Genomic DNA, 23,338 nt, shown 5'->3' on the forward strand with positions numbered 1-23,338 from the left:
TAAGATCCAGTTTGAAATGCTTATCTGATAAGCACTTGCTAAAAGCACTTCACCGGATTAAAGCATGTTTACCAACTCAAAATGGTGAATTTCATGAATCGGAGAAGTAAAAAATATGAAAGGTAATGAATTATAAAGTAATTTTGGGTTAGGGATTCGGATTTAAAATTTTTAATGCATGGATAAATACTCTTAATCATTTGAACCAGAAACATTTTCTCAAATTTTCAAGTATTAAATTACTTATGGCTAAGAATCTCGCATACTTTTTTACCTTGTGTGTTATGCAACAAAAATGGAAAATCAAAATAATTTCAATCGTGGAAGTTAAAAAAAAAAAAATGAAATTCATGTTTATCGACTCAAAGATGAATTTCATGAATCGGAGAAGTAAAAAAATGGGAAGGATAATGAATTAGAAAGTAATCCTAGTTAGGAATTCGAGCGTAAGACTTTGAATGTTGTAAATATTCTTAATCATTTGAGTTACAAACTTTTTTTCAAAATTTTCAAGTATTAAATTACTTATGATAAGAAACTCACATACTTTTTTATTTTGCGTGTTACGCAACAAAAATTGAAAATCAAATTAATTTCAATTGTGTCAACAAATGTAAGGAAAATCATATGAATTGTTTCGGTACCCAAGTCAAATAAGTAACACGTGAAAACTAATGTCATTTTTTTTTTAATAAAGGGGACCAGTTGGTAACTTCATCACGGTAGTCTACCATTTAAGAGAGACTGGAAAGACTCATAGAGGTTTTCAACATCCTCTTGGGCACCATCGTGTGATTCAATGATGCCAAAAATTGAACTCAGGACGTGTCGTGTGAATTGGATTTGTCCCCAATTACCTAGTCATCGTTGAAAACTAATGTCATTTTGTACTTATCCTTATTGACTAAATATAACATTACATCCCTTATTTTGCTTCCTCTTCTTTTTTCTTATTCTTCTGGTCCCCTTGGGAACGTTTTTCAAAGTTTTTGACTTGCAATGTCCACCCCACCCCCCCCCCCCTTCTCTCTCCCCAATTAATCTGTTTGTTAACAAAAGTTAACCATATAAGAAGTCTTGGTTGTCAAGTTAGTCTTCTTTTTTCCAAGACTATCCACATTCCACGTACCTTGTGTGTTGGTTCTAAATTATCAGCTTACAAGTTGATCCATCCAACGGGTTCGATTTAAATGGGAGAGGGAGGACATTTAAATAATTCAATATATCATTAATGTAAAAACGACGAGTTTTAATGCAATGAAAATGTTGTTCTTTTATCATCGAAATGTCATATTCGAGTCAGAAAAACAGTCTCTTTATAAAATAAAGGTAAGATTGCATACGATAAATTATCTTCCAGCCCTCACAAAGCAGATAACCTTATTAACTTTGAATCACCCTTTTATTATATATTAACGTAAGCTTAATTAACTTAAACGGCTTGGCCTCATGAGGAATACTTTTGACCTGCATGCATATCACCGTACGCGGAATGTTGAATAATTTCATCCCTACACAGACAAAATCGACCTACATAGACCATACATATGAAAATATTACTGTATAGAGAAATTTTATAGTATGTATCGGTGTAGGGTATAAACCGAAATCACTAGTTGCACGTCTAACTATTTATTTATTCATAGTATGTCTAAGACAAAGTATAGCATAAATTTTGCTATATAAAGAATTTTTTTAATATGCACCGACGTATAGCATACACTGGAATTCTTAGTCGATTGGATCCTTAGTTGTTACATTCTTAATTGCACATCTAATATTTCATTCTTCCAGTACGTCGTCTCTTGTAACATGGTAGAATTTTCGCTATTTATTAGAATTTTCTAGCGTGTACTATACACCGAAATCTTGAGCATTGTTTACATATTTTCAAACCAAACAGTTCCTTTCCATGAATCATTTTTACACGGATTTACTATGATAATGCTATTCACACATTATTTTCACTTCCTACTCATCATTATTAATTTTTTGTCATTAATTTTGTTCAAAGGTTTCTTACTCCCGCGCCTGCCATCGCCAGGCTCGTGTTAGAATACAAAGATAGTGGTACAATGACAAAGCCCAACAATGGAAGCTTGGGACGAAGATGGAATCACACTGTGTAGGATTTGAACCTACGACGTCGGATTTTGGAGACCCATGTTCTACCGGACTGAATATGTATTTGATCCATAGCAAAAAATTGAAATGAATGTGTAAAAAGTAAAAATAGATGCGTGGATAGACCTCTCATTAACCTTTACAATAACGTTCAGAGTATCAAATTTACCCCTACCTTTTACTTGTAGTGCAAACTGAGTTCGAAAATAACCGAGAGTTGGGACTGAGTGCGAGGAAAAGTGACCCCCTTGTTTACATATTTTTCGGTAACAACAAATTACAACCCCTTTTATTTACATTTTGATGTTTTGCTTTGATGGTGCAATGCAGAAGCCATGCGTGAAACTATCGGAATCGTTGATCCATTTTAAGCACACTGTTGCTAGAGAAGCCACCTGACCAGCCCACTTTCAGTTGTTGTCTATTAGCCTCAAACTGCATGCATTGGGAAATTGCAATATGTTGGCTAAACCCAAGAAGGACCCCCAGATAGAAGTTGAGATTCTCTTTTGATTTCTGTGTTCGGAGTAATTGAATTCAAAAATCCAGACTGCTTAATCTAAATTATGCAATCTTCATTAGCCCATCTCACTAACTCATCTCACAGAAAATGAAATCTTTCAACGGCCTAGATCTCTCTCTTAAACGACTCGAATTTCCGACTCCAGCTGCTCCAGACACAGAGATCCGAAAAGGATTTCAACTCCTTAGCTAGCTGCTGAATTAATTTTCTAGTGGTTTAATAGTCCACTGCTAATTAGTTCACCACTAATGTTGTTTTAAACTAAATCACTTGTTATACCAAACTGACACACCCTGACCGGAGTCAAGGTATGGTGGCCATCACCCGAAGGTGATGTAACCAAAGCGTGAATGATGTAAAAATATGAATAAATTAGAACCAAACTAGAACATATTTAAACTACTAAAGTGAGTGTGCAGTAGTGGGTGGAACCCAAAGAATACAAATGTTCAAAGCATAGATAACACAAGCAGCGTAGATGAAACTAATTAAGTACTTAATACACAACGGGATAAGTTCCTACACTTAATAGGAATATGTCAGAATCGCTGCCTAATCATTGTACACCACAAAGTAATTCAGCTATCTAGGACCTGGAGGGGCGAAAAAACAGAAGGGTGAGTGGGCACAAAAATAAAGATTTATACTACTAGTTAATAGGTATGAGAGTTTATAACAACAAAATATTAATGCAATTAGTGGTGGAACAACTCAAATTAAGTTGTATATAGTTTTGTTATGCCTCTGAAGTGGGACTTTAATATTTTTCAATATGAATGAGATATGGTCTGAAAAGGACACCACTTAAAACCTTTACAATCGAGTTTTCGTACTTTAGTTTTGCTTTTCAGTTGTTGTATTTTACTAATGTTGATATTCATGTCTTACACTCTTATTGAGATTTTTCGATGAATATTGTTAATTTGATAAATAAAAAAGATCAATTTTTGCTGCCAAGATCATTGCCAATTCCAACATTAGATCACTGGTTTGCTAAATTCACTCTGGCTTTTCCTACTCGGGTGGATTAGTTACATGTTAATTGGCTTTATAGTTGCAACTGATTAGATAATTGGCAGTAAAAGGCATAAGTTTTATTTTTCGGTCATAGGGTAAATTTTATACCAACGAAGAACAAGTATAAATATAGAAGTCTCGAGACAAGTTAAGCATTAGATCCCAGCACAAAACAAAAAAAAAAAAAAAAAAAAAAAAAAAACCCTAAGTAATCAATAGCCCCTTCCGCCACCATAGTATCGGAGATCCACCACCAGACTTCAACCTAAAATTCGAGCAAACGATGCCCCCAAGAAGGAATGAACACAGAGCTCCATCATCTTTGAAACAGCACCACACAAACCGCCTCCACAAAACACAAGAAGCTCATGGGAATACATAGCACAAATGCAACAGTGCCAATAAAAACAAACATATAGAAAGTAACGGTGTAAACACCTAAGCCAAAGCACTACACACCCTTCGATACACCAGCATGAAAGCGCAGGAAGGATATGTGGATGCATATCGACTAGTCTTGTCAATAAAGCCAAAAGATTTGGTTCGACTAGTTTTGGTTAATTTTGTTTCGTGAGTGGATAATCTAGCATGGCGACTAATTGGATGTCACAGTCAGATTCATTGCCTTAAAGAAATAAGCAAGAACACTTTGGACTACGTGGCAATAAGGTAACCCTTGAACAAATTTAGGGCAACTGAAATATTGGCAGGGCCCCCATCATTATCTGGCGTGGTCCCCCACCAAAACAAATATGGTCGATTTTGTGATCGCAAATTAGCAAGAAAATGGATGGATCATAAAATTCAGAACATGTTTAAGAAGTCCCCCCCACCACAACCCAAAATGCCCATCATTTTAAACATGTTTTATTGTCTTGAAAATGAAAAAGGATCCGACTTCTCAGTCCTTCCACTTCTCATACACTTTCATTCTCTTTTATTTTGTGCGATCACGGTTAGATTACGTTAATATTTTATATTCATTTTTTTATATAGATAATAAGATAAAAAGCAATAATAATATAAAATGTTAACGTGGTTTAACCGATATCGTACAAATAAAAAGAAATAAAAGTGTATGAAAAATGAGAAAACAGAGAGGCCAGGTCCAATGAAAAATGATTACTGCACATTATTGTTCACTTATGCGCACTTTTATGGTTTTTTATCTATTGCATTGAAAAAATCAAATAAGATGAGAATAAGGAGGAGAGAGAAACTGAAAAATGAGAGAATCCAAATTCGTAGCTGCTATATTTTGCCTAAAAAGACGAAAAATAAAGATAAAATTTGTGGAAGTTTCGGCGATGGGGGTGATGATGACTGAGTTCATCTTGTTGTCGTTGAATAGTACCAGCAACAAGGTGAAGGACCACTGCCTGCAGAAACCGCCCTCTTCCATCGAGCGTTTATTTCAATTGTCGATGAAATTTTATCCTTCAAATTTCAATAAAATTACGCAAATTATATTATTTGTTGTGTGTTTTTTATTTCAATATTTTTTTGTAATTGTTTAGGAAAATAAATTTGGGAACATTGTGATGATATATATTTTGTTTTCTTTCTCTTTTGGTGGTCGGGCACCAACTTGGTATTCTGTCTGGGAATTCAAAACGGCATCTAATTATCGACATGTATTTTTTGTAAATTATGCCATAATATATAAGTAGAATAATTACTTCTTGATTACAAAACCATTTGTTTCACCAAGTAATAAACACATGAAACATTTAAGTATGACCAACAAGCAAATGAGAAAATTTTGTAGCATGCCGGAAACATGGGTTGTAGTCATGTGTTATAATACAAGTTGGTGAAATTTTTTTTGTAAGTATATATCGAACAACTTGTATTATGATATTTGGTGTATTTGGCCGTGTTATCCGCACATTAAAAAATCTCTCCAAGAAAATTATGGATTTCTCTTTTATGATGTCAAATTAATTATGGAGATTTGAGATAAAGGCTTCTATGAATTCATTCTAGCACGTTTGTAAACATTTTTCCATTTTTCCTTAGTGGATGATAACTTTGTCATAAAATCTTCACATCAAGTGTCACTTGTGATAGGGTTGTGCAAAGGTTCGAAATTACTCGTCTAATTCGATTTTAACTAGTTTAACCTAATACAGTAAAACAAGGTTGGTGTCACGGTTACAGTAACATTTGTTGGCAATTTGAATAATGAGTTTCACTTTTGTTAAGTGCGTGAACCTAACCGGTTTACTAGTTATATTCATTTCTAGAATCTTGCGACACGCGTCGTGTTTCTATTGGGTATGCGTTCTTGTAGTGGTCATCTCCTTACAGTATGACCTTCACTCTTCTAACCCTAAAACATAGCCTCTATTTTCTCTCGTCTCATATACACCGCTATGCTTGAACACCTTTCCTCCTCTATCTAGGGTTGATGTTTGCTCTCCTCCTCGCCTCCTCAATGTCTTTTTTCAAATTTTCCTTGTTTATCAAAACTCTTCGAGTTATCATTTCATCACTCTTCAAGTATTTATGATTTGTGATTTTTTTTTTCCGGGAGTTTTTCTCTCTTGATTTAGTTGTCCGTTTACCTATTTATCTTGTTTCTTGTGCTAAAGAAATGTTTCTAGATATGTTACCTATTCAATAGCGTTGATCTATTTGTTGCTTAATTTCAATTTGAATTTATGCTTTTGTTTGGTTGTTTATGAACAATTATAGAGATAAAACAAAGACGCAGGAACGAGCTTGCAATGTCGAGTTGTTGTTACATGATAATCCAATTTGGTTTGATCAACTTCTTGATAGATGAAATGACTAATGTGTTCTAATCAGCCGACTTAAAATTTGAAACATCAAAGTTTGAGTAGGTCGAATCGTTCGACGGATGGAGTCACAACCCTTTCCAACCAACAGACTTGACCTAGTGCTTGTCCAGGTACTATCCCCTATGCTTGGATCAGATATTTTCCAAATTCCAAGATAGTTAAATAACTATAATTTGTTCGATATAGGCGATTAAAAATGCTCGCCATGAGCATAACAAAGATATGAGAAAGATTAATCCTCTCCATCTAACATTTTATGGTCCATTTCTTAATAATTTGATCTCCATCCGTGGAGGCTTGGAACTCCCATACCCAAACATAGCCACTATATCTTAACATCCTTTTTTTTTAGAACTTTAATGAAAAGTTTCCGGTACTGTTCATTTTAACGAAAAATCATATTTTAAAACTAAAATGTTAATTCTGGTACTATTCACTTTATCCTTTATTTTGTCATTATTATTAAAACTCAAAGTTTTTAAGTCATTTTCATTATTTTTTTTTTGCCTGAAAAATTGTGAAATTGAACTAAGCAACAGTAGTTATTGTTTATTTATTATATTATACACACTTATATGCACAAAATTTATAATAAATAAACTAAGTAGGTAAAGATATATAGCTCAATTGGTTCAGGGTACTTACACATTCAAGATTTTAGATTCAATTACTTGTTTCTATATTAACTATACCGCTCATATCATTTGTTGCTGGATTGATTTCTTTGTCAACTATACTTTAAAAGAAAGTGTTATCCACACACTTTCGTTAATTTTTATCTATTAATTATATTCTATTTATTAGATCCGACGATCAAAAATAAAAAAGATATATTTGAAGTAAATATAAATGTGTAAATGTTACTACCCTACTTTAAATTCCAACAACAGAAAAGATAATACTTAAATTGGTAGGCGACATGGTCAAATTTTCATTTGTTTTCTATTTTTTTTTTTTAAAGGGGCATTTGTTTTCTATTCAAATAAAACAGATAACAATCCAAAGTTTGTTTTGATCACCTACGAAAACAAAAACAAAAACCAAAGCAAATCATATTCCTCCATTGTCAACGTCAACTTTCAAGCATGTAAAAACTCCAACATGCTTCTGTATTCGATTTCTCCATTTTTTTTCATAAATAAAACAATTATACTTTTGTGAGATGCTTAAAACTAAATAAATAAATAAAAGAGAATTTTAATGAAAAGCTCACGACACTGTTCATTTTAACGAAAAACCACATTTTTATACTAAAAAGTCAATCCTAGTACTATTTATTTTATTTTTTATTTTGTTTTTATCATTAAAACTCAAAGTTTTCAAGTCTTTTTCATTAGTTTTCCTTAAATAAAATTGTATCACTGGTCCAAATGATAATTACATTTCAGGTCAGAAAAATAGTTTTTTTGAGTGAGGTTTTTAGTTATAATCGAAAAGAAGTTGTTGACTTGAAATTTAAATTGCACCAACAACAATAACAAAGCACTATATCATAAGTGGGGTTGAGTCGGTCGATTATATAAATTCTAGAACACTAGTAGGCTCTATTTTGCATTAAATCCTTCGTTGGAAAGACATAGAGCAAACCAAGCTTACTGACGTTTTAGGATTTATACGACCAACTCTACTTAACCGGTTAAAACCTTGTTGTTGGTGCAATTTAAATTTAAAATTGACAACTTCTTTTGGATTATAACGTAACAACCTCACTAAAAAAATTATTTTTCTGACCAGAAAAATGCAAAAAACGTTGTGGGGATGGATGCATATCCAAAACTTTATTGATATGGCAAGTAATATGAAGCCTACTTAATTTCTTTCCATATCTGCTCTCCCTAATCCATCTCAACGCATGTATGTAGGTCACACATGTTTGAAGCATCTCATTATCTATAGTAGCATATGGGCTCACATAAAATATGTGAATTTTTTTTTTTTAATTAGAAGAAGAGAAGAAGAGAGGAAGAGAATGATCGAGAATGTGGAAGTGAGAATTTTTTTATTTTTTATTTTTATTTTTATTTTTTTAATTAGAGATATGTTAGAATTACATGTACGTGAGACTTTGAAAGAAAAAAAAAGCAAAATTTGGTTGTGTGAAATTATATTTCTACTCTATATTTCTTATTCATGTTCTGTTTTAATTGAAGGGTTAAACTAATAATTTCATAGGATTTTAGTTGACAATGAGTGTTTTATTAATTAATAGAAATAATAATATATAATTTTTACATATTGAATATAATATTTATTTAATTGTGTATAAATATATGGGGAAAGTACAGAAAAGAAAACACATGGGTTATTATGGAAATTTAAAAAAAAAAAATAAATGGTAATTGGGTTGGTGGGTATTTTTCTTTCCAAATCATCTAAATTTTTGCATCATCGTCATCATCATCAACATTTTGGTACGTTGTGAGAGAAGAGAAGGTCCAAAAAGGCAGTGCCCTTTCGCTCTCTCTCCTCTGCGTAAAACGGACGATCCCAAGCACCAAAAACAAACACCCTTTATTCCTCTCTCTCCTCTCTCGCTCTCGAGACTCTCATCGTTACTGAAATTTATAATCTTTTAATATAAATAAGAGGGAATAAGAAGAAAGAAAAAAAAAGAAAAGGTAGTGCTCTGTTTTTTATTACCCATTTCCTTATCAAATTTGCAGACTTTTTTTGCTCTTTTTGTTGCTTTTGCCTTTTTAATCTCTTGTACTTAAGCGATCGTGAGGTGGGTTTGATTTCATTTCAATGGAGTTGGTCTAGAAAAAGCCGGGTAAGTTTTTCCCGTGAAATTCATCATCTGGGTCTGTTTAGAAATTCAATTTTGTTCTTTGTTGGTGTTAAATTTTTTTAATTTTTATGACCAGTAGTGTTGGGTAACAATTTTGCAGAAATCCAATTTGGTCTTTGTTGGTGTGATAAATTTTCGAGAAGAATAAAAATCCAGTCTTTGAATCGAATAAAAGGGTTGCTGTTCTTTGATCATGGCGGTTGCTGAGAATGCACCAAATTTCGACAACACAGCAGTGTCGTCAGACTCGAATGCACAGAACGATCTCGGAAACCCAAAACCCAGAGTCGATTCCTCTGTTGCTCTGAGTGCTGAGCCCAATGTACAGTCCAACGGACACGATCAAAGTGTCGAGGGGAAGTTTCAGGAGCAGGAGAAAGTGACAACTTTCTCAGTCGCCACTAACAATCACAAAGCTCCATCGGGTCAGACCCCAAATGGGTTTGATTCCAATGGGGTCGATAACCATCAGACGGAGGAGGCCAAGTCTGATGGTTATGTGATTGATCAGAGGTTGAATGGCGAAGGCGATGAGAATTACAACCGTGATATGAGAGATTTGGCGGACTTGTTGTCTAAGTTGAATCCCATGGCTGAGGAGTTTGTGCCTCCTTCCCTTATCAACAACAATGGCGGCTTCGATTTTGCTGGTGGGTTTGGATATACTAATGGTTTTGTACTGCACAGTAACTCTGGCAATGCCAATGGACTAATGGGTAGGAAGGTATGTGAGGTTCTTCCATTTCCTTACCAAAGTTTAAAATTTTTCTGTTTGGTTGCTGAGAAAATGCAGGAAATTAATTGACCAACAAAGTGGTGTTGTTTTCCTTTTGCTTGGTTGTTTTTCCTTGTGTTTGGTTTCTGAAAAATGAAAGATACACTGATAGGTCATTGCATGATGATGGTTCATATGAAATTTTTTATTCTTTTTCGACTTTTAGTTATCTAGAAATTTCATTGATCAACTACCAATTTTTGTTTAATTGTGCCTTGCTTATTGTTTGTTTCCTTTTTCTTCGTCTGCAGAAGAAGAATGGTTATAGTCAAGGTCGGCGTAAGAACTATTACAAATTGAATTTGGCTCAGAGGGAGGAAATGATTAGGAGGACTGTGTATGTATCTGACATTGATCAACAGGTAATAGTTGCGTTGTAGTTTGTTGTCACATTTTAAAAATTTTATACAGCAAATGTTAATCTTTGTATGACCGACACTCGATTTACTTTGTATCAGGTTACTGAAGAGAACCTGGCTGCTCTTTTTCTTGGCTGTGGACAGGTAACTAAAGTTTTTCGTTTTCTTGTTTGTACTGGTTCTATATAGATAATGCTAGAATGGTGGATTATAATCTGAATTTTCCTTCCTAAAGGTTGTGGACTGTCGTGTCTGCGGTGATCCAAATTCAGTTCTTCGATTTGCCTTCATTGAGTTCACAGATGAAGGTATTATCAAAATCTGACATACTTAAGTTCATTGATAAGTCTGGGTCTTGTTATGATTTCGATGTGCTGAATCAACTTTTTTATCTACCCTTGCAGAAGGTGCAAGGAATGCTCTAACTCTGTCAGGAACCATGCTTGGCTATTACCCAGTAAGGGTGCTGCCTTCAAAAACTGCAATTGCACCTGTTAACCCAACATTTTTGCCAAGGGTGAGGACCATATTTTACCGCTTGTCATCAACATTTTTGCCAAGAGTGTTAAAAAGTGATTCATTGAATTGCGCTGACTTTACCTGTTCTTACTTGGGTTTCTTCTGTTTATATTATTTAGTCTGAGGATGAGCGTGAGATGTGCTCAAGGACTATTTACTGTACGAATATTGACAAGAAGGTAATTTCAACTTTCCAATCTCGTTTGGGTTCTAGGACCAGAACTGGTGTGCCTTTTCCTGATTTTATTTGTTTATGCAGGTTACTCAAGCTGATGTCAAACTCTTTTTTGAATCACTTTGTGGAGAGGTTGGTATTTCTTTCTGTGACAAACTTTGATTACTTCTTGTTCTAAAATTGCAATCTTATCGTATGGACTTTTTCTGGCTCGTGTAGGTTCAGCGCCTGAGGCTGCTTGGTGACTATCAGCACTCCACTCGTATTGCTTTTGTTGAATTTACTGTGGTAAGTATCTAGTGGCCCTTCTCTATGTAAGTTGGATTTTTGAGCACTCATCAGCCTCACTCTGTTCTGTGCTTTGTAAGCATGTATGCATATCCGATCTGCTCTTCAAACATGCTGAAATGGAGTTGTATGGGCATGGCTAACACCGAATTGATTGCAAATCATTGATGTGGTCTGTTGTTGCACATATACATGTTCAGAATCACCGTCACCAATAATATTTTGATTTAAGATCATAAACTATTTTGAACAAGGAAATGGTCCTTCTGTTGTTTAAAGAAGTGCGGTTAGATTAAAGGTTGTCTTTTAGTCTACTCATACTTTCTGTTGTGCTATCTGGTTTCACTCTCGCAGGCTGAAAGCGCAATTGCAGCTCTTAACTGTAGTGGTGTGGTTTTGGGATCGCTGCCGATAAGGTCAGTTTCGCAGATTGTTTAGTTTAACTCGTTACATCTCCCCACAACATCCCCCACCTCCCACACCTCAAATTTTCTTTTAGGAGCAATTTACTTTGGACATCCTAGTCATTCTTATGTATTATGCATGCAGGGTAAGCCCCTCAAAGACACCAGTTCGACCCCGTACCCCTCGTTCTCCGTTGCAGTGAACCACCTTTGCATGTTTCCTTGACTAATCTGCTGCTGATAGATATATCAACCGTAAGCATACACAGAGACTTGTATTTCGGCATATCGTGTCTATCTATGCTTTTGTCTAGGTTACTGTTAAGGTATCGATGTGACCTACATGGGGTTATCTGTGGGTTTATTTTAAACTTGTAGAGTTGGATGGATTACTGAGGAGTTTAATGGTTTAATTTTACTTTGTTATGAAATCTAGAGGGATAATCCTGAAAATCTCAAATGCTTATGATGCTTCTCACGACCGGAAACTCTTAAGAGCTCGCCGGTCATAACTTTTCTTGGTGCTCTTTTGGCATTCTAATCTCACCCACATCTGGCTTTCGAGTTGTTAAGAGTTGGGTTGACATTGAGATCCCTGATCCCAAATATCTTCCCACATACTTGCTATGGAGGTAGGTTTTGTGGGAGAGACTGACCTACACTTGGGAGGCCACCATGGCAGTGTCCAAAACTAATAACGCACAAAAATATCAAAATTTAAACAAAAGATAGTGCATTATTGGTTTATGATATCGCACCAGTGGTTTCGTAGGTCTAAGTGAGACAATTGCCTAACCGGCTTCATCTTCCCTGTCCTCTTGTTGAGATAATTTGCCTTGTACCTGGTCGTATATCCTTTATTTTCCAACCGGGTTTGATCATTGGACTCCAAATTTCATCGAACAACGCCCTCAAGGGGCAAGTAGACCACAGAAAACTCAGTATTTGAAAACAAAAACCGAAAATATCTACGAAATTTTGTTATAAGCTCCCTTTTGGTTATTGACAATGAAAAAAAATGTATGAATGAATCAAGTAGCTAAAAGAACATAGTCTAACAGGGAATGTATTATTGCATCTCTTTGGCCCTTTCTATCCCAACTTTGTAACCGGACATTAGTCGATGAACTCTTCGCAGAATCGGAGGCAGTTGTTGGCGGTTCCGGCAATGGATTGTGCTGGCATTGGATATATAACTAGCATGCACTGGACTAGTTAGAGTAGAGACCAAAGTTGGAGTAAGTACCTGTGACTGTAGTAGTAGGAAGTGCAAGTGGTAAGCTCTGTAGTTTGGGTCTGGGATTGGATGTTGTTGGACTATTATGTCCAGGTTGTGCTTGTACTGGAACACACGGATAATAGTACACCCCAGGATAAGGATAGTAGTGTTGCTGTTGCCCCCAGCCACCATATCCGGTGTAATTATAATTCTGCATTTCATATGTTAAAAGTCCTTGTCAGCTTAAACGAATCTATTAGTGCAGATGCGGGGCGGGAATTCGAACTTGGGAGGCAGGCACAATGCCATGACCAACCGGTCTAATCCACGTTAGATGAATTAAACAACAGAAGGAAACTAACCATTAATGTAAAGTTATTGTCTTGCTGGTAAATTGGATGCCTGAAAGCCAAGAGGATCAGATTATCAGAACTAAGAAGATAATTAGGTAATTAAGTGTCTTAACTTTTCACTAATTATATCTTCTTACCCGTAAGTCGAATAAGGGATTAATGCATATTGGGGGTTGGAGTGATGGAAATAGGTGTTGATGAAAGGTATGGATGATGATCTGGTTTTCTTCATTCCCTCAACAACTTCTGAAAGATTAACACACACCAGATTAGGTCAAACTAGAGTTCATGAAAAACTTACGTGCACCTGGAATGCTAGGGCGACAGTATTTCAAGTCAATAACGCACTTCCACGTGTTTTAACCATCTTGTATAACGGCTTAACAATGTATGTGACTGACTTAAGATACTGTTGCCTCGAAATCCCTAGAGCATGGAAGTTTTTCTCACAAAAAACATAGAAACTAAAGAAGAGATAGACCATGTTGAGGCTGAGGAGTGGTTGGACGATTCTTCTGTGCACCGAGGACTGCAAGATTACAATTAGCTCGCCTTCCATCGATGATAGGATTAGGGTTTTCACAAGCTCTCACAGCTGATTCTGGATCCTTGAACGTCACCTAATCAACAACCAACAATATATCTAAAAACTAATAACGGGAGTACTCAAAACATAAATTCTTTGTGCATGACGTTCAATCTGTATCGATATGTACCTATAAAACTTTAACCTAAAGCAGTAACATAACAGACCAAGCAGTAAACTTACAAAACCATAGCCTTTTGATCTTGCTGTGAACTTGTCAGTGATGACAACGGCCTCCAGGATCTCCCCGAACTGCTCGAAATAGCGTCTCATGGTGTCGACTCGAGTCTCCCACGGCAATCCTCCGACAAAGATCTTGGTTTTGGTTGTATCACCAAATTGTTTGCCACTGTAACCGTTTGCTCCGACCTTGATCATTCTTACTGATATGGACCTATGGCATACGCTTTTGGCTTTGAGAGAGTCGGGACAAATATATATATATATATATATATATAAATATAGCAAAGCTTTAAAAGTCATAGATATCCGTTTGTTCAAATCAAACCTTTTGGAAAGTTAATCTTTTGTCGTATTGTGTTTTCTTCTTGCTATTTCTCGCATAACTTACTAGATCTTCATCGTAAAGCCAAAGATTCGAGAGCAAAGATACCCTCAACAAGAAAATTAATGGATATGCTTTAGGAAAGGTGAAGATATTAATATAAAAGGAGGTAAGAAAAGAGGTAACTAAAGTGGAAATTACCAGAGCATATACACATTGAGAATTTTCTCTAGTGAAAGTTTAAGTTACATATTTGAATAATGTCCATTTTTTGTTACGCTGAAGAAATTTTTTAGCGTGCTTAAAACACTGTCCACATGCACCAAGTTTCATGAATCATACTACAATTGGTTGGGTTTGTTTTTTTTTTTTTTTTTTTTTTTCAATTTTCAAACAACTTGTAATAACACACTTGGTTATCAGGATGTGTTCACTAAAAAATCACTTGTTATACTGTACCAACAGGCCCACAGTTCTTTCGTTTTCTGAAAGCCCCCTTCATACTAGAAAGATTTTTTAGTGTGTTTGGAATACAGTTTGGTAAACTAAGTGTAATAGTACAATTGGTTGAAAACTTGAAGAATTTTTTTTTCATCCAATTGTATTATGACACTTGGTGTACCAAGTCTTGTTTTTTGACAAACTAAAAAATTTATCCTTCATACTGTTGCGCACTCACACAAAAAAGTCACTAACTTTAAGTTGTCCGTTGGCTTGAATTTTTATATTTTTTAACAAGACAATATTCTAATGAGGGGTTTGATGATTATTTCGTTTTCATTTTTCACATTTGTTTTTAACTTCTTTGTTAATTACTTTCAGTTTAGAGTTTTCAAATAAATAAAAATTGAAAGCTACTTTGTTGAGTTTTCAAAATTGGATTTGGATCCCATCTGGATCGAAATTGTGAGGATTTTAAGAATTCTCACATTCTAACCGTTCATTATACATCGTGCGGCCAAAAATTATTTTAAATTTTAAATATAAAATTAAACACAAATCTCTACTAATTAATAAAACACTCATTGGCAACCAAAACCCTATGAAATTACCAGTTTAACTCTCTAATTAAAACAGAACATAAATAAGAAATATGAGGTAAAAATGTAATTTCACACAACCAAATTTTGTTCTTTTTTTTCTTTTCAAAGTCTCACCTACATGTAATCCTAACATATATTTAATAAAAAATAAAAAACTTCACCCTCTCACATTCTCTATCACTCTCTTTCTCTCTCCTTCTATTTCAAAAAAATAAAAATAAAAATTTTTCTCACACACTTTGTATGTGCCTATATGCTAGTAGTACCTAACGAAAATTGGCCGTACGATGTACGATGAACGGTTAGGATGTGAGGAATCTTAGGATCCTCACAAAGAGGATCTAAAGTGAATCATCATCCCTAAAGTATGAAAGTAATTATCAGACGAGTTTTCAATCAAAAAACTACAAAAGAAATGTTATCAAACCACCCTTAATTACTCAAATCTATAAAATTGGAAAATTCAAACTTATGAAAGTAATTATCAGACGAGTTTTCAGTCAAAAAACTACAAAAGAAATGTTATCAAACCACCCTTAATTACTCAAATCTATAAAATTGGAAAATTCAAACTTATTAAACTCTCTACCCTAGCCAGTTAACCTAATCCCAGATTCATTGAAATTGGAGTGTGAGTCGGTACAATGCCTTCAAATAGAGTTTTTCAAAAACGCTTACGCTACTAATTAATAAAATACTCATTGTCAACCAAAATCCTATAAAATTATCAGTTTAACCTTCTAATTAAAACAGAACATGAATAAGAAATATGGGGCATAAATGTAATTTCACACAACCAAATTTTTGTTTTTTTTTTTCCAAAGCCTCACCCACATGTAATCCTAACATGTCTCTAATTAAAAAAAAAAAAAAAAATTGCTTGTATGATGTATGATGAACGGCTAGAATGTGAGAAACTTTAGGATCCTCACAAAAAGAATCTAAAGAGAATCCTCATCCCTGAAATAGAAAATAATTATCAAACGAGTTTTCACTAAAAAAAACTACAAAAGAAATGTTATCAAACCACCCTTAATTACTCAAATCTATAAAATTGGAAAATTCAAACTTGTTAAACTCTCTACCCTAGCCAGTTAACCTAATCCTAGATTCATTGAAATTGGAGTGTGAGTCGGTACAATGCCTTCAAATTAAGCTTTTCTAAAACGTTCACGCATAGGCTCCTCCACGCCATCTTCCCTTCTGTTTCCAATTCCAAGTTCTAGATGTGGCAACCTAGCTCAAAGCTAGCTTTAACAGATTTTACGTATTTCATGAAATCTGCTTTCGTATGCAGTTGTTTCGTCTTTCAATTAAACTTATCAAAGTAATTCTTACATAAAATCGAAGATATATACTCTTACATCTAACTTAAGATATACATACAAAAGAATATATCCTTATTCATGTATCAAAATCGTCCACAAGGTGTCCTAATAATAAAATCGAATTTGCACATCGCCAGCTAATTTAATGGGATGACCCATGAGAAGGCCAAAGTCTAGGATTAGGTTCATGGGATGGACTTATTTAAATAGGGATGTAATATACACACCTCTTTTTACTTCTCACACATCCTTCTTATTTTCGGTTGTCGGATTAGAGGAATTGAAGAAAATTAAATGACATAAATTAACAAAAGATGTATGAGAAGTAAAAAGGAGTGTGTAGATAACACACCCCATTTAAATATGGGAACTTTAACGAAAAACTTCCGGTACTATTCACTTTAACGAAAAACCACATTTTTACACTAAAAAGTCAATCCTGATACTATTTATTTTAACCTTTATTTTGTCATTATCGTTAAAACTCAAAGTTTTCAAACTATTTTCATTAGTTTTCCTTTTAAATAACCTAGTAAGTTAACAATTCACTAAACTACATAATTATAGGAGATATTTGTCTTCTGATTTCACTTCTTTCTTCCTAATCTGATGATGATATGCACTCAGTGCAGTACAACCAATTAAAATCAGATTCCATTAATGAGTAATAATACTTAAACACAAAAATGATCACACTGGTGATACACTATCTAATAAAAGATAAATTATACAAGCACAAAACCCATCTTTATTAAAAAGTGCATTAACAATGTAATCAACTTTTTGTGTTTCTATGCCCATGCTCAAGATATTTTATTGCATCCTTATTTTCGTTTTTGTTGATTGTCTGTTCCTTGAGGGTTTTGGTTCGATCACCCCACTTGAATATCTAGTTCTTTTATTTTAGTTTATTAATAAAAAAAATTAGGCCGATGAAGAGAGGGTATGGGGTTTTCTGAATGTAATGGTCCTCGCCCCTATACAGAAGAGTTGATTTCTCTCACACGACTATTACAAAAGAGTTAATCTCATTTAATCCTGCGAATTATGCTTTAAGAAAGAAAAAAATTATAACCCTTATGATATATAGATATGCATTTGTTTTGTTCTTTAACATCACCAAAACGATGAGGATGATGTATATGCCTGCCTCCCAAATAAGCTGTATAAAATTTCAACACAAGATTTCCCTTGGTCCATCCCTCAATATAAAACTCACACAGTCTAAAGTAGTGTCCATCCTACAATTGCTATGCCACTTGTACATTATAAAAACTAAACAAATAAAACAAATCAATAGAGATGGATTGCCTATGTGACTTTTGACAGTAATATTATGGACAAGTTTATTTATCACCAGAATAAATAGGGATATATGAAAAATTGAGTGCATAATATATAAAGTAATTTTCAATAATTCTATATTTTGATAGAGATATGAAGCATTGGGCAAGGAATATACAAACTCCTCTTTAATAATTTTATACCTTGATTTTCAGATATAAAGGTATAAGGTACTTGGGGATTCACATTCTTCTCATTCCTTGTTAGTAAATAGGCATCATTTTCAAAACCTTGATTAATAACAAATACTGAATACAAATTATACATTACTCAATCCTTGTAAATCTATTTCTTTGTAAACAAACATGACCTAAACTTCTTCTAGTACTAGAAATCAATAAAGCTCAAAGCTTCCATGGACATGAGCAATATGCCATGCACCACCCTCCACTAACCGACTCCACCCCCCAAAAAAACCCACCCACCACGTTCTCTCTCTCTCTCTCTCTCTCTCTCTCTCTCTCTCTCTCTCTGTGCATGCGTGTTGACAAATTTGTCTTTTCCTTATTATCTTCTTTACTCCAAAAGACCAAGACCAAATATTTATAAATATCTCATTCCCTCCCACTCCAAATTGCCCTTCTCAAAGAGACAGTTTTCTTTGCCTACTTCTTTCCACTCCGCACAAAACAAACAAACCCCCTCATTCCTTCTGCCCTTCCCTTAATATATTTCGCCTTAATTTCCTCCTCCTCTCACACACTATACGTGTCACCCTTGCTCCTTCACACCACCGATTGTTAATACTCTCTCTCTCCCTCTAGCTATATATATTTAACATCTCTGTCACTAGCTCTAGCCGTGGAGAAAAAATGGGCAACTGTTTAGTTCTCTCCAAGGAGGACAAAGTTTTGAGGGTTTTGAAGACAGACGGGAAGGTTTTAGAATTCAGAGCACCAACCCTAGTTAAGGACATTTTATCAAACTTTTCGGGCGTCGGTATCGGTTTATCAAAGCAAGCTTCGGAGCAGCTTTCCCCTGATTGCAAACTGAAGCTTGGGAAGGTTTACTATATGACTCCCCTTCCGGGTTCTGCAGAAAATGACAGTGCTGCTACAAGAAGGATTAAGATGGTCATAACAAAGCAACAGCTTCAAGAGCTACTGACAAAGAAAATATCAGTACAGGAGGTACTTTCAGATTCAAAAATTTGGAAACCGAAGCTCAGATCCATCCCCGAAGAAATCGAGTAAAGTAACTATGGTTACGTTCCGGCGTATAATCTTCATGTTCATGATCTATGGCTGATCATATACACCTTTGAGTCAAACGTTCTTAGCTTTTCATTAATTTAGTCTTTCTTGTAAAACACGTAATGAATGAATGGCCATTAATATTTTCTAGTCATGCAGCACGATCTTTTGTGGACTTGTTAGGTTGGATCTTAGTAAGCACTCGGCGAGACACAAAATCTATGGTTAACAATTAATTAGTAGAAGTGTTTGCGTGCTTTTTAAACATTTCCTTTAAATAATTCAAGTTTGATTTTAGGTATTATCAAAGAAATCAGTCATGTTTTTTTGGCTTTTCCCCAAATATTAGAGGTTAGATGGATTCACGTTCTTGCCAATGTATTTGGAACATTTTTAGAAGGTAAAATTGTTGAAGATGCCCATCGGAGGACGTAATGGATATAAATCTAGAACAGTAAAAATTGAATCTAGCACAGCAAATTCAAACTTTGCAGGTTTGGGCCTCGAGATCCAAATTAAGCTCACAACATGTCATTTAGTATTACGATTTAATGATATTTATTTTCATTTGTAAATGAGAAATCGTAAATTCGATTATTGTCAAAAGCAAGTTTGAACGATATTATTTCTAAGCACATCATCTCTCCCTTAACATAAATAATATCGTTTGTTAAGCAACTTTTCCATCCATTTTGTCATCCGTATAAATGGTTGATAATTTAATCTTGGATTTAATTCGGGATTTAAAATACTTATTACCATGTTAGAAGCAACTTTACACAATGTAACAAAGCACAAGAAAACAGACCAAAACAACACACAATATCTAGTGTACGTCCATACAAAACCAGAGGAGGCTTAGGCTTTTTCACTGAATTGCAACGTCAATAACCTTGCGTTCAACTTTGGTCTTAGGAATGGCTATGTAGAGAACACCATTCTTGAACTCCGCCTTGATCTTGTCCTTCTCCGAATTATCCGGCAGCTGAAGGCGGGTATTGTAGGAGCTAAAGCTCCTGCTCGACCACGAATCGTCGCCACCTTCTTCCTTCTTCTGCTCTCCCTTTATAACTAGCACATCGTCCTCGACCGACACCTTCACGTCCTCCTTCGAAAGCCCCGGCATGTCGAACCGCATTTTGATTTCGTGTTCGTCGTCTTTGATGTCCCAAGGCGCGCGCACTTCCCCTGCTGCTCTGTTTCTTCCCGGGAATGCCACCGTGTCTTCGAAAAGCCGGTCGACTGTGTCCAGCATTTGCCGCATTGTTCTCACTGGGGAGATGGGATCTAATAGACCTGCAATACCTGCAAATTAATTGGCACCTCATTTTAGATGATTTTTACTAAGCAGTATTTGATGGCTTAGGATAATTCAGAGTTGTAACTTTAAATTATCTGATTAGTTAAAAGCTTTGGATTTAAGTTTTAAGTACCAAATTTTGGCAACTTAAATCACCTAAAAATAATCAAGGTCCAATGGAGAAGAATTGTTTGCCTGATTACGATTAAGTCACGTCAATATTTTATATTTTTTTTATAAAGATAATAAGATAAAAATAAATAGTAATATAAAATATTAACGCAGCTTAACTGTGACCACACAAACATGAAGACACGTAAAGACACCGAAAATGGAACGGCAGACAATCCTTATCCGGATCCAATGGCACCAATTTTTTTTTTTTTATACACATGTTTTTGTGAAGCCCAATTTGTAATATTTAAAAGCATCCGAACCGATTATATTTTTGGTCTTCCTAGAAATCATTATTTGTACAATCTTATTTGTCTATTTTCTTCATTACAAATGAATGTCGTAATACTTTTAAATCCATCTATCTTTTTTTATAAATAATTTATGAATAATATTCTAAAAGATAAACCATTCTAATCGTTATAAAATATAAGAAAAATGTGTGTGAAAAGTTGTGTCGAAAAAATAATGTCACAAATCCACCGCTAATAATTAATCATGTAATAAATGATACAAAAGCTAAATTTTTTTTTAGCATAAAAGAAGTTTTCACAGTGTTAAAAACAAAACGTTGTGCACAGAGAATTTGTACGACTTCAAGTGAAAAGTTTAAGACCAAGACGAACTTAGAAATTCATGCGTGGATATCATATCAATTTTATTGAGTATGCATCATAGGTTTTGATAGATACTATGTCACATGTTACATAAATAATTCGTTCTATATAAAAAATGGACGTTAGTTTTATAGCCGGACTAATCTTCCTATGTTTTCCCATCACACGACTTTCCTCGGTTCAAAAAAGTCAAAATTGAGGGTGTTAGACTTACCAAAAGGAGAAATGTCCACGGCCAATCTCCTTGGCCTCCTCTCCACATCAGTCCCTTGGTTGCCCTGATTGACTTGCACGTCCAACTTGCCGTCTCCACCGGCCTGAGCTCTCACCACCGGCAGCCTATTCCGCCGCAACGGAAAGGCGGCCGAGGATGGCAGAGTGGCGTTTGCTGTGATTGAAGACCTTGCTTTGTTTGAAAGCAAAGGTGACGAAGAAGACAAAGCCAATGTTGAAGCCATGTAACTAATAGTAACACAGAAAGTTAGCAAGCTTCTCTTTTGTGGGTAAGCACAACCTTCAGATTTCTTGGTGTGGTGGGGAGTTATCTTTGTGTATATATAGAGGTAACGGGATTGCGGGAAGAAAGCTTGGAGAAGGGTCTTGAATGTTAGAGAGAGAGGGAGAGTGAGGGAGAGAGTTATGGACCGAACACTTGTAAATTTTACATTTTTCTTGGTCCGTCTGGAAGGATCCATCTCTGTATGGATAAAGATTGTGATTTTGTTATTAGACCCTTCTAGTTTTAAGATATTTTCAAACAGGAAATGGATTCTTTCCCGATTTCTTCTTTTTAATTCATCAAGTTCGAAGATCCAAATCATTGAAATTTGATCTAACGGTTAAAATTATTATAATTTTTAAAGTGGATCCTTGTTTGTAGCCGTTAGATCAAATTTTAATGGTTTAGATTTCCGAACTTGATGAATTAAAAAGAAGGATCCGAAAATGATCCATTTCCTCTCAAACGAACCCTTGTTTTGTAGTGTGTTTTTCAGCACAAGGTTGTGATTCTGCCTTCTCCACAAATCCATCTCTGTCTTTTTGCTACTTATCTCTTTACCCATGTAATGGAAAGTTATAAGAACATCCCCAATTAAAGAAAAGTATAAGTGGTAACTCTCGTAGCCGGAAGGGGAATAACTTTCGTACAACTAAAATACTACGTGTCAATATTTTTAATAAGCATGAAAAAGAAGAACTTTCGTGCAAACTTCAATGTTATGATATTAAAATATTTTCATGAAAATGAATATACCACATGTCTATAAATAGATTTATGCAAGAAAGTTAACACACACTTGTAAGCCTGTAACAATTATTTGCCAAAGTTAATTAGACATTAGAGGCATGCTTGATTTGTTTATAGGGGATATTTGCCAAAGTTAATTAGGCATTATAGTGCCCTATCAACATGACATAATCATTCACGAGCTAGCAATAGGAGCTACTCTGAGTCCACTTGACCACCTGTGGACAATTTGGGGCCCATCTATGAGTCAGCAGAGTTTTTGCTTTTTATGGCCGGAAATTTTTTCTTTAATTTTTCTTTTTTGAAGTTTTTAATTTTTGGTTTGGCACTTGGCACAAATTAGATGAATTCAGATCCTCGTATAATCTCACACTCTGAAACTTATGAATTGGGCAATCCCAATCGGTTAAGAGAGAGATATGTAGGTATTGAAGAGAGAATGTGCGTGAGGTGGAGTAGTTAGATGAACTAATAAACGGTTTGAATTACTCGGTCTATAAGTTATGGAACGTGAGATTCGGAATGAATCTGAATTCCAGACGATATGCCACTGGCCATTGTTTTGTTGTTTCTCTTTGGTGATGTTTATGGAAGGACTGTTGTCCAGCGACTGACTTTAAATATTCACCTACCTTTAAACACACAGAAACA

At 34.9% G+C, this 23,338-nt stretch overlaps 4 protein-coding genes across 4 annotated transcripts; 2 read left to right on the forward strand and 2 right to left on the reverse strand.

Moving 5' to 3' along the window:
* The first annotated feature begins 8,886 nt into the window (after nt 1–8,886).
* On the forward strand, nt 8,887–12,242 carry LOC103951593 (polyadenylate-binding protein-interacting protein 11). Its single transcript, XM_009363013.3, has 11 exons — nt 8,887–9,238; nt 9,357–9,980; nt 10,283–10,393; nt 10,490–10,534; nt 10,626–10,698; nt 10,795–10,907; nt 11,029–11,088; nt 11,169–11,216; nt 11,304–11,372; nt 11,727–11,788; nt 11,922–12,242. The coding sequence occupies exons 2-11, from the start codon at nt 9,450–9,452 to the stop codon at nt 11,977–11,979; spliced, it is 1,170 nt and encodes a 389-aa protein (XP_009361288.2). The 5' UTR covers nt 8,887–9,238; nt 9,357–9,449; the 3' UTR covers nt 11,980–12,242.
* A 478-nt stretch (nt 12,243–12,720) lies between these two features.
* Nucleotides 12,721–14,355, reverse strand: LOC103951594 (probable RNA-binding protein ARP1). Its single transcript, XM_009363014.3, has 5 exons — nt 14,118–14,355; nt 13,830–13,968; nt 13,486–13,594; nt 13,358–13,397; nt 12,721–13,206 (listed from the first exon to the last, which is right to left on the reverse strand). The coding sequence occupies exons 1-5, from the start codon at nt 14,310–14,312 to the stop codon at nt 12,988–12,990; spliced, it is 702 nt and encodes a 233-aa protein (XP_009361289.2). The 5' UTR covers nt 14,313–14,355; the 3' UTR covers nt 12,721–12,987.
* Nucleotides 14,356–18,906: 4,551 nt separating this feature from the next.
* LOC103951595 lies at nt 18,907–19,583 on the forward strand. The gene has a single exon (XM_009363015.3). The coding sequence runs from the start codon at nt 18,967–18,969 to the stop codon at nt 19,345–19,347; it is 381 nt and encodes a 126-aa protein (XP_009361290.2). The 5' UTR covers nt 18,907–18,966; the 3' UTR covers nt 19,348–19,583.
* A 494-nt stretch (nt 19,584–20,077) lies between these two features.
* Nucleotides 20,078–22,104, reverse strand: LOC103951596 (small heat shock protein, chloroplastic). The gene is made up of 2 exons (XM_048565079.1): nt 21,653–22,104; nt 20,078–20,652 (listed from the first exon to the last, which is right to left on the reverse strand). Exons 1-2 carry the CDS (start codon nt 21,894–21,896, stop codon nt 20,216–20,218), a joined length of 681 nt encoding a protein of 226 aa, XP_048421036.1. The 5' UTR covers nt 21,897–22,104; the 3' UTR covers nt 20,078–20,215.
* Between the last annotated feature and the right edge of the window lie 1,234 nt (nt 22,105–23,338).

Source organism: the organism of the source record quoted next, unplaced genomic scaffold, assembly GCF_019419815.1.
Source record: "Pyrus x bretschneideri cultivar Hongxiangsu unplaced genomic scaffold, Pyrus_bretschneideri_v1 Contig4, whole genome shotgun sequence".
Taxonomy (NCBI): domain Eukaryota; kingdom Viridiplantae; phylum Streptophyta; class Magnoliopsida; order Rosales; family Rosaceae; genus Pyrus; species Pyrus x bretschneideri.

Excerpts from the sequence above, each read along its gene's own strand:
- LOC103951595 (XM_009363015.3), top strand. The coding sequence starts at position 18,967 with ATGGGCAACTGTTTAGTTCTCTCCAAGGAGGACAAAGTTTTGAGGGTT.
- LOC103951594 (XM_009363014.3), bottom strand. The coding sequence starts at position 14,312 with ATGATCAAGGTCGGAGCAAACGGTTACAGTGGCAAACAATTTGGTGAT. Across the intron at positions 13,969-14,117 it reads GATCAAAAGGCTATGGTTTT|GTGACGTTCAAGGATCCAGA; the intron begins GTAAGTTTACTG and ends GTTGTTGATTAG. Across the intron at positions 13,207-13,357 it reads ACAATAACTTTACATTAATG|AATTATAATTACACCGGATA; the intron begins GTTAGTTTCCTT and ends TATGAAATGCAG.
- LOC103951593 (XM_009363013.3), top strand. The coding sequence starts at position 9,450 with ATGGCGGTTGCTGAGAATGCACCAAATTTCGACAACACAGCAGTGTCG. Across the intron at positions 11,217-11,303 it reads TTGAATCACTTTGTGGAGAG|GTTCAGCGCCTGAGGCTGCT; the intron begins GTTGGTATTTCT and ends TGGCTCGTGTAG. Across the intron at positions 11,373-11,726 it reads CTTTTGTTGAATTTACTGTG|GCTGAAAGCGCAATTGCAGC; the intron begins GTAAGTATCTAG and ends TCACTCTCGCAG.
- LOC103951596 (XM_048565079.1), bottom strand. The coding sequence starts at position 21,896 with ATGGCTTCAACATTGGCTTTGTCTTCTTCGTCACCTTTGCTTTCAAAC. Across the intron at positions 20,653-21,652 it reads CGTGGACATTTCTCCTTTTG|GTATTGCAGGTCTATTAGAT; the intron begins GTAAGTCTAACA and ends ATTAATTTGCAG.